Source organism: Triplophysa rosa, unplaced genomic scaffold (assembly GCF_024868665.1).
Source record: "Triplophysa rosa unplaced genomic scaffold, Trosa_1v2 scaffold101_ERROPOS1711261, whole genome shotgun sequence".
NCBI classification, from domain to species: domain Eukaryota; kingdom Metazoa; phylum Chordata; class Actinopteri; order Cypriniformes; family Nemacheilidae; genus Triplophysa; species Triplophysa rosa.
Genome location: NW_026633982.1, coordinates 50,154 through 65,000, shown reverse-complemented (window position 1 = coordinate 65,000; position 14,847 = coordinate 50,154). Strand labels below are relative to the sequence as shown.

The window sequence follows — 14,847 nt, the reverse complement described above, 5'->3', positions numbered from 1 at the left end:
TTTCACTGTTATGCTGATGATGATACTCAACTTTATATTTCCTCGAAGCCTTATGAAACACATCAGTTCCATTGAATAATGGAATGCATAGGCGATACAAAAAACTGGATGAGTAACAACTTTTTATTACTGAACTCGGACAAAACAGAAGTGTTACTTATTGGAACGAAAACTGCTATACGTAACAACCAAGAATACTGCTCAACTATTGACGGATGTTCCATAAAACCCTCGTTGTCAGCTAAGAATCTTGACGTTTTATTCGATAATAATCTGTCATTTGAGAGCCACGTCGCCAGCACCTGTAAAATTGTGTTTTTCAATTTTAAAGGGGTCATATTGCACGGCTAAAATGAATATTATTGTTTGTTTTAGATGTAACGCAATGTGTATACACCATTTAAAGTTTAAAAAACGTTGTATTTTCCACATACCGTGCATGTTTGTATCTCCTCTTTGCCCCGCCTCTCTGAAACGCACTGATTTTTTACAAAGCTCATCGCTCTGAAAAGCGAGGTGTACTATGATTGGCCAGTTCACCAGTGTGTAGTGATTGGTCAAATACTGCAAGCATTTCACGGAAATATAATGCCTCTTACCATATTCGGAACATCAGGTTCCAAAGCAATTGTACTGACAGACGATACAGTGAGATTTACAATTACGCCCACCTTAACTACGTGCAGATTTGGGCAGTCTTAGTCAAATCATGTTACGAAATTACGTAGATTCGCCGGGGTGTGGTTACACGAGGCATTTCAGGCAATTCTGGTTGAGCATTCGCTTTTAGATAGAATGCATATTTTGTTCCCACACGTTCATTTGTGCAATTTTACGTGTCTAATACATGCATGGGCAACTTATAACACACCAAAAAAACAGTAAAACACGTACTTCCGCCATATGACCCCTTTAAGAATATATCTAAACTACGTCATATGCTGTCAATGTCAGATGCAGAGAAGTTAATTCATGCATTCATGACATCAAGACTAGATTACTGTAATGCACTGTTAGGTGGTTCCCCTGCAGGCTTACAAAAACTCCAGCTGGTACAAAACGCGGCAGCTAGAGTTCTTACACGTACAAAAAAAGTATGAACATATTAGCCCGGTTCTGTCAACCTTGCACTATTTACCTATAAAGCATCGCATTAACTTTAAAATCTTGCTTATTACCTATAAAGCCTTACATGGTTTAGCTCCTCAGTACTTAAATGAACTCCTCTTGTATTACAGTCCTTCACGTGCATTACGCTCTCAGGCGTCCTGTCAGTTGGTAATACCTAGAATTTAAAAATCAAGTGCAGGTGGTAGATCCTTTTCCTATTTAGCGCATAAACTTTGGAATAGTCTTCCCTGCACTGTCCGGGAGGAAGACACACTCTGTCAGTTTAAATCTAGACTAAAGACGCATCTTTTTAATCTTGCATACACTACACTTACATAATATAAATCCTCTGAGGGTTTAGGCTGTATTAGTTAGATCAACCGGAACCAGAAACACAACTGATGTACTTGTTGCATCAAAGAGTACAGAACAGTACTCTACTCTCAGCCAGTCTTGTCTCATTGTTCCAAGGTTACCACAGTGAGCAGGATGCAGTTCATGGCCAGACCTGATGGTAGAGCGGAGAATGGGAAGCGGCGACCTGACAAGAGCTGAGATGATAGAGCTGGATAAAGAAGGACGTGGTGACTTGACACGTCTCCACTACAAAATTTCAAATGCTATTAGATTATTAATGATAATCTTAAAACTATAATTTACCTTATTAGTAAATTTATTTATTTTATTTAGCTGGAGCTTGTGCAGAGTGTGTGTGTGTGTGTGTGTGTGTGTGCGTGTGTGTGCGTGTGTGTGTGTGCGTGTGTGTGTGTGTGTGTGTGTGTGTGTGTGTGTGTGTGCGTGTGTGCGTGTGTGTGTGTGTGTGTGTGCGTGCGTGCGTGCGTGCGTGTGTGTTATATAAAGCGTTATATAAATAAAGTTGAGTTGAGTTGAGTAATGTCTGCTAAGATGATCGTAAAAATACATCGAGCCATATCTAGCGATCAGAATATCATAAAGACGTAAGTAGTCGATTTTTCAATTAAATGTTTTTTCTTTGGTAATCTGATTGTATAAATAGGTGATGAAGACAGACAGGAAGACAGATTTGATAAGTTCAGCTCAGACGACTGCAATGCTGTTGACCTTCAGCTCAGCTCAATAACTGTATGCATTTGAAATGAATTTCTTTCTGTGGAGGATACATAAATCTCTCGTTCGTCTCTCTTTCTTTTCCTATCACTGGTAAATTTGATAGAGATACAATCATGCACATTTCAAAATCATTTATTTTGGTCATCCCTTTCTTAAATGACCCTGAACGAAACGCTTGATTTTTATTAGAAGATCTGTGTGTTTGAAGCGTGTGCGCTTTGCAAATATACAGAACTAGATGGATAAACACGTTATTGAATCTCAACACAAGTGCAGGCAGTAAATTCAGGGCTGTCAGATCTCTGTCATCAATCTGATCGCTACAGAAGTCTTAGGAGTCTGATGGCGCCGCTCTTGATGTGTCGCTGGGTTTGTGTGTTTGTTGACTCACCATTGAGGTCATCGGTGGGCCAGGAACCCAGCTCACATGCTCGACAGGTGTACTCATCAAAAACAAACTCATTTTCTTTACAGGGAGTGCAGGTCCAGCAGCAGCTCACCTCACCTTTACGGATCACCTGCAGACAGAGAGAGAGAAAGAGAGAGACAAAGCGAGAGAACAGTTTTTTTTTTATCTTATTAGGTTCTATAAAGCAGTGGCTTTGGTCACGGCCAACAGGGAGCTTATCAAGTAATGATAAATGCAATCAATAAAACACAACTAGCCCAATGATTGTGCATTGATAGGATAGCAAAATATACAGACTCATTGTGTTTGATGACAGAATAATCGTGTTTTGTTGTTGACGTCGAAGGCTGTACATTCAATTAAACTCATATAGTGATATTATAACAGAATCATTTTGCAAGCAACACAGTAGCAGCTAGACAAACCACACAAAAGTCAACATGTACAGGTTGTTTGACATGCTCTCATCCAAAATCCATGAACAAAATACCTAAGATAAAAGCAAATATTACACAGACTATAATAAATACTTGAAATCCTGTGTATGAAGGACTATGAGTGCTATTTAAAAATAAAATGAAGGAACAATCGATCAATTTATTAATCATGAATCACTGGCCAATGAGTAAACAGTCCAATGGCATTTTTTACTCGATTCACAAATTAAAAAAGTAAAGCTTTTTTCTAATTAAATGTTTTATTAAAATTATGTTTTAAATTTGTCTTTTGTAAATGCATTTTTCAATTACAAAAATATGTTTTTAATTCATTGTTTTATTCTATTTTAACTACTTGTTAAATCATGATTTAAACATTTAAATCTGTTTATTAATTTGGCCATTTACTGTAAAAAGTATTTTTTTATTTTTTGAATTAAATCATTCCATCTCACCAATGACTGAATGCTGGGAACAAGAGAAATTCAAAGAACATTTATTAAAACTATTACGTAAAGTCTAAAAAATGCTTATTGTCGAGCCTTTGCCGGTCACGCCAACAAATAAAAAAAATGATTTTAAGAACATTTTTTTTCACTTTGTAAACAAAACAATTCTGGTTCTGTGTTTGGGTCTTGAATAACCTTGAGACATTATAAAAGCTGATCTGAATGATTCAGAGACATTTTCTTCAGTTTCTCATTACTGCTCTATATTTACCAACAAGCATGCAAAACATATTGAAGATGAAAGATTATGTATCATTGAGGTTTGATGAGCTCGTCACTGTTTGCTGACCTTGATTTGACCTTTGTCACAGGGTTCACTGCACACTGATTTGATGATGTCATCTTTGTTGGGCCAGATCTCGTCATCCTCGATCTGCAGTCCGCTGTTGTCCCAGCTGCCCACGTTTGTGTAGTCAAAATAATCCTTCCCCATCTTCTTAAAATTCATGATGACATAACTGTGAACATTCAAACACACGGTCTGATCAAAGTAATATTGATCGTCTGAGTCAATTTATCAAACATGAATTGCCTGACTTGTTAGCTGATTTATTAACGGATTGATTCTATCGCTCAATGGCCGTCTGCATGAATGATTGATTCATTTATTCAATGATTGATGGACTAGTGTAGTTCAGTGTTTCCCAGGTTGGTAAATGGATAGATGGATGATTTTACCTTCCGAGTGAATCCCCGTTCTCATCAAAATAAATGTTTTCCCCCGTTACTCCAGTGAAGTTGGTCTTCATGAGGAACTCGAGCAGTTTGGAACCATCGATGGGTCTCATGGCATCACACAGTCCCACCATACCAGGACACAGAGCTTTCTGCATGTTATGAAGCCCATAGGCCATACTGTAGATGGCATTTATTACAAAACCCATCTTAGTGTCCTGAGCATACTGCTGCCGGAGAGAATCTCGCTCTGAGACACACAGAGAGAGAGAGAGAGAGAGAGAGAGATGGGTGTTAATGACATATAAGTCTTCTTTCTGTCCTGTTGGCTGCGCAAATGAAAATATAACTGTGTTAAATTTCTTACGTACCGTGGAGAGACTCGTGATTCTATCGGTGAGAGGGATGTACAGTATTTATAGGGGATCGGTGAGGGTGTAATTTACATGGCTGTGAGATTTACACCTGAACTAACAGTATCAGATCCTCTTTATAAACTGTATGAAGAGGTCGGGTGAGCTGGTATTAAAATATGGCTTTGGCTGTTAGATCGCTTCTCAAAATTTTCTCACCGTGCTTGAGAAAATCAGCAGACACACACATATTCAGAGTCATCTGCACTTTTATTGTACTGTACAAGGCTTTCTTAAAGTGTAATTTTTTGGAGGATCTATTGACAGAACTGCAATATAATATACACTCAAAAAAAGATTTTTGTTGCTTGTTCAATTTACTTAACTTGCTTAAGTTAAATCAACACAACTTTTGGAAAATTTGGTCACAACATGATTTTTTTATGTTTAGTCATATACTGTGTCACGGATGAGGCATTTGGTCGCACATGCGACCTAATTTCTCAATGGTGCGACTAAAAAAAATCTGAGGTCGCACCGGTGCGACTATGGAGGACTAAACCTGCAAAAATGATAAATAAATAAATGTATAAATAAATAAATATATAAACGAATAAATGTAATAATATGAAAATAAATAAAGGAATGAATGGTTTGATAAAACAAAATAATTCGTTTTAGCTATTATTGATCTTAGCTTTAACTTTTCTTTTCATTTTTTAAATTTATTTTTTGTGTCCATTTTTTAATTATTATTATTTTTTATTTTTAGATTATTTTATTTATCATTTCCTTTTATTTTTACATTTATTTATTTATACGTTTATTTATTTATTATCGCATGTATTTATTTCCACTTTTATTTATTTATTCTTGAATTTATTCTTACTTTTCTGTGTCTTGTATGATAATTAGATGGGTTGGTCTTGCCTACTATTGGTTCAGCGTAGATTGAAGCGTTTGATCGATTACTCTTGACTTGTTTTGGACTAACGTCACGTCACTCACTGATCGTTTGCTTCGTGTATAACGTTAAGTAACTATGGCGGGCGCACAATTAGCTAGAGAGTTACAGCATTTAGCCAATGAAGTCGATAACCATGCATCAAATGACTGTGTGTCATTCAGATTAGATGCACTTATTGATGATTTATTACAGATTGACGGCGAGATAAATGACAAAGTTCTTCCTCAGTTGTTAGCCTCTTTGCAGCACATTCAAAGTCTGTGCGAGTCAGAGGGTGCTATGGTGGTGTTACAGTTCAACTGGTGAAAATCATAAAGCACAAAATGTAATAAGGTTTAACTACACAGATGAGCTTGTAAACCGAAGTCGCAAGCTAACGCTTTGTCAAAGTGATAGTTATATGCAGCCTTTCGGTTAGAAAAAGCGTAAAGATTTAATGTAACATGATGTAACAATGTAAATGAATTGAGACATAGTGAACTTAAGTCACAAGTTAACACGGTAGTAATGAGCATCGTTCTTTCACTACAGGGGCCATCAAATGGAAACCATTCCTTCTAAAAAGACGTGGTTACTAAACGGTACTCGTAAACTACATTTCATAAGAGATAAATAACACAGAGGTCACAAGTTAAGACGGGCATATTCCCTTGATTCATGCAGCTGCATATTGTTGTGTGACATCTTGATATTATTGCAAAGATCTGCAACAGCTAGCCTCGTGAAATAGTTTAGTGTGATTGTTACCGTAGTGACACGCTGCCTCGCTTTATTGCATGGGTACGAATCCCTTGTCAAATCGCTTTATTTATTTTTTCACCTCGCTTCAGCCGTTATGGGCGATCATACCAATAATTTGCAATCTTAACAAGAATGTCAAAATCATGTAACAAGAAAGTCTGTGTTTATTAGACATCTTAATATCAAGTCGTCTTGTGCTTTCAGAATCGACGAATCTGCTGTCGTTCATGCACCTCTTTGGCAGAGGACCTGTAACCGCAACTTGGTCACCACATTAGAACCCTCTGACTCGCACAGATTTTGAAGAACTTTGTCATTTATCTCACCGTCAATCTGTAATAAAACATCAATAAGTGCAACTAATCTAAATGACACATAGTCATTTGATGCATGGTTATCGACTTCATTGGCTAAATGCTGTAACTCTCTAGCTAATTGTGCGCCCGCCATAGTTACTTAACGTTATACACGAAGCAAACGATCAGTGAGTGACGTGACGTTAGTCCAAAACAAGTCAAGAGTAATCGATCAAATGCTTCAATCTACGCTGAACCAATAGTAGGCAAGACCAACCCATCTAATTATCATACCAGACACAGAAAAGTAAGAATAAATTCAAGAATAAATAAATAAAAGTGGAAATAAATACATGCTATAATAAATAAATATAAAAATAAATAAACGTATAAATGAATAAATATAAAAAATAAAAGGAAATGATAAATAAAATAATCTAAAAATAAAATAATAATAATAATAAAAAATAATAAAACAATGGACACAAAAAATAATAAATCAATTTAAAAAATGAAAAAAAAGTTAAAGCTAAGATCAATAATAGCTAAAACGAATTATTTTGTTTTATCAAACCATTCATTCCTTTATTTATTTTCATATTATTACATTTATTCGTTTATATATTTATACATTTATTTATTTATAATTTTTGCAGGTTTAGTCCTCCATATGCGACCAGCCGTTCGAGGGGAAAAAAAGTCTCTGCGAAAGTCTACCTGTGGTTCAACAACAGACACATTAGGCCCATATCGTGGTCTTAATCCAATCAGAGATAGTGAAGGGCGGACCCCCCTCTGATTGGCCGTGGTCCAGATATTCCTGTACGTGTGTGTACGTGTGAAAATGCTGTGCTGCAGTCAGACAGAGAGAGGTGAGTAGCCTAGGCCTGTCAGATAAGGAGAACGATTGACAACTTTTTCGTTAAGAATGTTAAGTTAAGGCCTGATCCGTCCGAAAATCATAAATAATGCTCCGACACGCTAGACTGCGACTAAATGGTCTCATTTTGCGACTGTTTTTCCTGCCTGTTTTTCTTAATGGTCGCACCGGTGCAATTGTCAAACTGATCAATATATGATTTTTGCGTATTATAAATTTAATGAGCAGAAATGTTATATTGCGCAAGCGGCGCATTCAGTCACTCATTTTCGTCTCTCCTCCTTCAACCATTCACTTATCTATCAGTGGCCCCGCCCCCAAAGACGTAATTCGCGGGTTGCGGGTTACGGGTAAGAGGCGAAGGACCGAAAGAGCAGACGAGTGAAGCGCTCAATCTCGCAATTTAAATAAATATGCAGAATACAAGATTTTCCCCTGCTAAGGTACAAAACAGCAAAGATAACGAAATGTGTTGCAAGTATTTTATGCATGTGAAGCTAATGCAGGAAACGTGTTTAAACTGCACTAAACTATTGTATAAAGATCTCTAACAATACTGCAAAGCATACAAAACCTTATACATCACGCTAAATACTATTTATTTGTGAGTCGCTATTGATAGAAGCCAAACGTGCATCAATACAGCTTTCATGAAGAATAATCACTAAAAGCCTTCAGGTCTCGCGGGTTGTTTGAGATGCGCGCGCCCAGAGAGTCAGAGCACAAAATACTAAACGGAGTTCTCTTTCACACCTTCTTACTCTGAAACGGACATATTAACACAAAATAAGCTAAAAATTCCCATATTAACAAGAAACCTTGGAAAGGTATTCAGTTTGTTTCGTGACCAAACAGTTGGGAAACAAAACACGTGTTCCAGTATATTGCGCGAGCTCTTAAAGGGGCAGCAGCATAATAAAGATCTCTGTTTATAATGTTCATCAAACAACAACGGACGGGCCCAAAAACACTCACTGATATTAAAGGAATTGTGTTCTCTTATAGGAGTCGTTCACAACAAATAAAGGAAGAAAGTAGCTTTAAGAAAGATGTGCTTTAAATATGGTAAAGTGTTGAAAGAGAGTTTACATATACAATAAAAATAATTCAATCATAAACAATGATTTGTATTAATTTCTAATTGATTTATTAATGTATTAAACACATTTTAATGAAGTTTTAGTGATTCTTTTTTCTTACCTCACCCCACGACTCTGGTGCTATCAAATTAAGGGCTGGTGCCACCAACTGAATAACTTGGTAGCACCAGTGCCACCTCTCTCAAGTGTTAGTCTAGAGCCCTGCTTTCTTGTAGAATTGTGCTTCAAATAAAGAACTTTATGTTGACCAGATTGTTAGTTAATCATTTACAAGTCAATATTGCCTATATGGACAGCGATTTAAAAAAAAGTGAACTTGTAAAACTGTGGTGTTAAATGCGATGCGGTCGAAAATTTGGGTGCACCTAACTTTTGTGCTGTTGCACCTAAGAAAAAAAGTTAGGCGCACCAGTGCAACCAGTGCAAAAAGTTAGTCTAGAGCCCTGCGAGGGCAGGAAAGAACCCAAATGTAGGCAGCGGTAATGGTTGACAAAAACAAGACTTTAATAATATAACAAAAAACTCCTGCACACAAACGAGGGATAATAACACAGTACAGGTGAGGGTAATGAAACACAGCAGGGAAGCAATACAGGAAACGAGAGGGGCGGGGCCAATGACAGGACACGAGAAAACACACGGAGTGTCAAAAAGATAAACACCCCATGGCTTTCTCACACTAAACCAAAGACTTTGTCACGACTCTGCCACAGGACCAAGAAAACCATGACAAGATAAGACAGAGTCGTGACAGAAGCCCCCCCTTTAATGAGCACCTCCAGGTGCTCACCAAGCGGTAGACTAACGAGACAAGACCGACTGGGTGACAGACAAGACAAGGCAAAACAATGAAAAGAAAATCAAGGGCAAACATGACAGGACAACAACAGGATTAGGGTGGGACATCAAAAATAATAAACATGGGAGGGGGGGGTGGGTACAGACAAGGGCTTATGGGGGAACAGCCCTAGTCCCTGGGCGCGCTTGAGGGCGCGGAGTTCTGGGTGACTTAGGGGGGAAAGTCCTGGGGGGGACCGCCGACTTGAACGTTGGCGGGACAAGGTTGGGCGCCGGCTGGTAGGCCGGCTGGACAGGGCTTGACGCCGGCTGGAAGGCCGGCTGGACAGGGCTTGACACCGGCTGGAAGACCGGCTGGAAGGCCGGCTGGGCCGACCTAGACGCCGGCTGGACAGGGTTTGATGCCGGCTGGTAGGCCGGCTGGACAGGGCTTGACGCCGGCTGGAAGGCCGGCTGGACAGGGCTTGACATCGGCTGGAAGGCCGGCGGGGACGCCGATTGCACCGGGCTGGATCCCGGACTGGAGACTGGACTTGACCCCGGCTGCACCGGGCTGGATCCCGGCTGTACGGGGCAGGGCACATGACTGGACATCGGGCAGGATCCTGGACGCTGGCTGCACCGGACCGGACGCCGGTTGGATCACCGGCTGGACAGGACACCGGCTGCACTGGACTGGACATCAGACTGGACACTGGACTGGACACCGGCTGCACCAGACTGGACGCCGGATGCACCAGCTGGGACGCCGGATGCACCGGCTGGGACGCCGGCTGGATCTCCGGCTGCACCGGATTGGATATTGGACTGGACACCGGACTGGATCCCGGCTGCACTGGGCTGAACGCCGGCGGGGACGCCGGCTGGATCACCGGACTGGATGGCGGCTGCTGTGTGGTGCGGTGTGAGGCGCCGGGTGAGGCAGCAGTTGAAAATCGCCTTCAACTCCGCCTCGCCAAACACGGTCACCTCCGCCACCACCGAGAATGCCCTGGCGAACTCCCGGTTCCCGTAATTCCCCTGACGGGACCCTAGCAGCAAGTGGGCTTGGCTGGACCGTGAGGACGACGCCGTGCCGTCCATCGGAGCTGCCTGCTGGGTTCGTTGTGGCTCGTCCGCTCTGTCACGGATGACGGCAGGAAAGAACCCAAATGCAGGCAGTGGTAATGGGTAACAAAAACAAGACTTTAATAATATAACAAAAAACCTCCGCGATGGGGAAAAAACAGGGAGACAGGATAATAAAATAAGAACAGGACGAAGACTGACTAACACCAAACTAAACAACACTTGACAACAGCTAAATAAAAGACTTAACTAAACTCGACTTGGATGTACACAGCAAACAGGCACAGAAGCACAGGAACAAGTACACAGTACAACGGACGAGCAACAACACAATGAAACATGAGGACTATTTAAAAGGAACACAAACGAGGGATAATAACACAGGGCAGGTGAGGGTAATGAAACACAGCAGGTAAGCAATACAGGAAACGAGAGGGGCGGGGCCAATGACAGGACATGAGAAAACACATGGAGTGTCAAAAAGATAAACACCCCGGCTTTCTCACACTAAACCATGAATGGATTCAATACTGAATCCATTCATGTTGGGACAACGTAAAGGAGTTGTGTTGTGTTAACATGAAACAGGACTTATATTTCCCAGCATGCTTTGCGTACAACTGCATTTGAGAGTTATTTTCTTAAATAAGTGTTATTTTATAAATTTTTCAGTAAAAAGAAACACTTGTTAGTGTTTAATGTTCATTTAGCTTTATGGTTTTGAAGAGTTTGTTATATTCTTGAGTTTTTTGGTTACCATTGCGTTGCCTTTGGTTAGGTGGGCGGTTACAATCCTTCATTTGCCGTTCTAATAACTCAATATCTTCTTATTGAAGTTAAATTAAGTAATGTCTAATTAATGATAAAAATGTAAAAAAAATGTTCTTGAGTGCTTTCATTAATAATCTAATCGATAAAATTGGGTGTTTTATATTGGTTTTATGTAAAATATGTATGTAGCCTATATGACACAAATTAATTTAATCAAGACTACTAAAAAAAATAAGTTCTTACAACAAGATTATAAAGAATCGTTTCAAACAAATTAGATTTTGTCGGAGAAATGTAATTCAATTTAATTTAATTAAGTTTGTTCAACAACTTGTACATAACTATGTCTTCAGAGGTGTAGAAAGAGCTTACACAATGATGTTTTTATTACCTCAGAATGAGCTATTTCTATCTACATACACCGCGGGTCCCCTCACATTTAATTCGCCAGGTTCTGTCAGCCATCATAGTGTTTCGAACGGGAGGGGGAGGGGTGGAGTGGAGTGATCGGTTGGTTGCAATTCGCAACCATGCCGCTAGATTTCACTGACTGGACCTTTAAGACCTGTGAACTCACAATGACCACTGGACAAACTTGTAGTTTTGCTCAATTTTACTATAAGCTTTCTAAACATTTTTATCGGTTGGTTCCTAAATGTGACCCCGCCTGTGAAAACAACCTAAAGTCATTTTTTTGTGATTTACCGTTTTCTACATAAAATCATCCTACATATTGTGAAGAACATTCTGTGAAAATATAACCTAGACATCTTTAACATTGACTGAGTAAGAACGTGTCAAAAATTTTAATCATAGGGAAATTAATGATTGTTTGTACTTAGGCTTGTGCCGGTATCAAATTTCCATGCTGCGATTAATTGATTAAGGTTTCATCGCGGTAAGCGGTATTATCGCAGTATTCAATTCTATGAGAAATGCAGGTTGAAAATATAAACCAACTTCCGAGTTTTCCTCTTGATAACAACTTTATTTTAAATAATAAAGAGAACCTCAAACATTTAAATATAAATAAAACAACACACAGATGATGTATAAAGTGAGTTTATTCAAACAGAATAAAGTGCAAATTGCAAAAGAACAACTTTTGTTAACTGCTTTTAAATATACTTATGTCTGTACAACGCTAGTACTACAATTCATGTTATTCTTATTATTATTGTTTGAATAACAAGCCAAGCTTGTTGTAACAAGCCAAGTTAACTATTATAGCAAGCTAAACATTTATAAACAGCAAATTCACTCGCACTTTGTGACAGTGTATGACTTTATTGCGCTCCATCAACGTATAATTAAAATAATTATTCTGCCACACTGTCAAATTTCATTACTCGGCTTACTTTTAACCCAAAATATTTCCAAACCTCAGACTTCACCCTTTTAGAAGGGGGATAAATCGTTGGCAGCGTTCCTCCTTCCGCCATGCTTCCTCTCCGTGTGGTACTGTTTACATCGGAGTGCGCACGTATCTTTTGCTCAGCAGCGCGCGCACACACACACACACACACACACACGCACGCACGCACGCACGCACGCACGCACGCACACACACACACACACACACACACACACACGCACGCACACACACACACACACACACACACGTAGGCATCTCCACATGGGGAACGGGATCGTTTAGATGAGAGTGCGCATTCCTACGCAGCATACACGCGTGTACTTTTATCCGGTTGATGAAAAATAAACAAATACACGTTCTAAAAAATCGATATATTTTTACGGTATTTGAAAGTGCCCGCGATAACAACATCGTGCTAATCCATTACCGCAATTAATCGCATTACCGAATATCGGCACATGTCTATACTGAACATATTTAGACTAATTTTTTGTCGTTGACAAAGATTATTTTGTTTACTAGAGTTAGATATTTAAGTTTTTGTTCAAAAACTTAAACTGTGTAATCTGAACAAATGGAAAGTTCCCAGAATGCATTGCAACATGTTCAAAATATTACTGTTTTAGTGTTTGCAAACATTATTTATGCTGTTGTTGAAAATGCTAGTTACCTGATGTATATAGATTTGTTTTTTTTATGAATGATGTTTTTTTTTTAAAGTGTCATGAACTGGGCTTTTTTATTGTTTTATACTGTTGTATGAGGTCTACTTATGACGTTTGCGTGGTTTTTACATTCAAAAACATCAAAATCAATAAGTAATAGGCTATTTTCTACTTGGGTTTTGAGGCCGGCTCGACAAACGCTCGGTTTAAAAGGGCGTGCCGCATTGAAGACTTGGAAGTAAACGCCCACTGCTATGACTGGATACCAGTTTGCGTAGTAAACTTACTTGGAGCCTTTTGTGAATTTGGTTAGACACATAATGTTATGTTACACATTAGCCCTATTCGCACGGGATTAGTATTATCTGGGGACCTCGTGTGATTTATAAATGACCTCCCCACATCTGTATTTTATGTGGTTCATTCGCACAGGATAAGTGAAGCCTGTGATTTTACTCAAATTTACGGACTTATTTCCCGGATGTGATGGCAAGGCTTTGCGTGTAGTTTGTATAGCCTATAGTTGTATGGTGTTTAATGATATATGACCGTACCTGTCAGCATTTGAGACCTGTGATCAAGAACCAGACAGAAGATCACTGCGATCGCGGGTCTCAAATGTTACTTGAGTTTCCATGATAAATAAACAAATGGGAGACTCCCAGCCAAAACGACAGTGTTGGCAGGTATGGATATGACCCAGCACCAGAAATAATATCAAAACATTTCAAAACAGCCTCCATTATTCGCAAACGGTGGATAAAACCTTGAAAAATGAAATAAGAGCCCGCCAAATCACAGAGATGCCGATTCGCATGGGACTAATATTATCACAGGACCTCGGTGTTCATCAAAATATGGTAGGTAATTTGTGGGGGATATTTTACTTTACAAATTACAGACATGGCCAATTCGCACGGGAATCCGAATGAAGGTTATGCAGCGAAGGTTGTGTTCTTCCACATCCAGGCATTGCACAATATTTTGCGATCTTTAACGGCATTTTTATTGCTTGCTCGCTCTATCTGGTTCCTCACAACTTGTGCTACTTCAGTACTGTAATGCAAGAACCAGTGGGCGGGGCTAGAGAAGTAGTCGTTGATATTCTTCTGTGGATTCTTCTATCTATAGATAGGTGCATTCCAGGACCTGGCGTTCACGGGCCTGGTGTCAATAACAGTTGTAATTTCAGTAACAAGGGCGTTTTCAGTTCTGACACTTACAGGATGTTCGACGGAATACGATTCCCTCTTATATAACAAAAGCTCGGGTTAAAATTGATGTCTTATTTCAAGACACCTTTAATGGTTACCATGATCAAGGTTTGTGTGTTCAGTGTTGGGGGATAAGTGCATGATGCAATGCTGCTACCGCTAAAAGGGGCTTCAACACAACGGATTGAGCAGTTGCTTGACCAATGTTCTGGTCTGTTTTAATTAAAGTGTTTACATTATGTAATAAAATACTAAAAGAAAGTTAAATGAAAGCTTAATCTTCTGAGTTGGGTGGACTTAAAGTCGTAGTTGAGAGAACTTAGAAAAGTGCTTGTTGCCTAATTAATTAAGTTGGATCAACTATTTTTTTCTTTTTGTGGTTACTCA

The 14,847-nt window shown here is 39.3% G+C and overlaps 1 protein-coding gene across 1 annotated transcript in view; it reads right to left on the bottom strand.

Annotated features, from left to right (window-relative positions):
- LOC130549339 (metabotropic glutamate receptor 5-like) overlaps nt 1–14,847 on the bottom strand; it is a 69,819-nt gene that overhangs the window by 14,343 nt on the left and 40,629 nt on the right. Inside the window, exons 4-6 of the mRNA XM_057326529.1 lie at nt 4,236–4,482; nt 3,847–4,015; nt 2,594–2,720 (exon numbers count right to left, since the gene is read on the bottom strand). Coding sequence (XP_057182512.1) covers nt 2,594–2,720; nt 3,847–4,015; nt 4,236–4,482 — 543 coding nt within the window. The remainder of the gene's footprint in view (nt 1–2,593; nt 2,721–3,846; nt 4,016–4,235; nt 4,483–14,847) is intronic.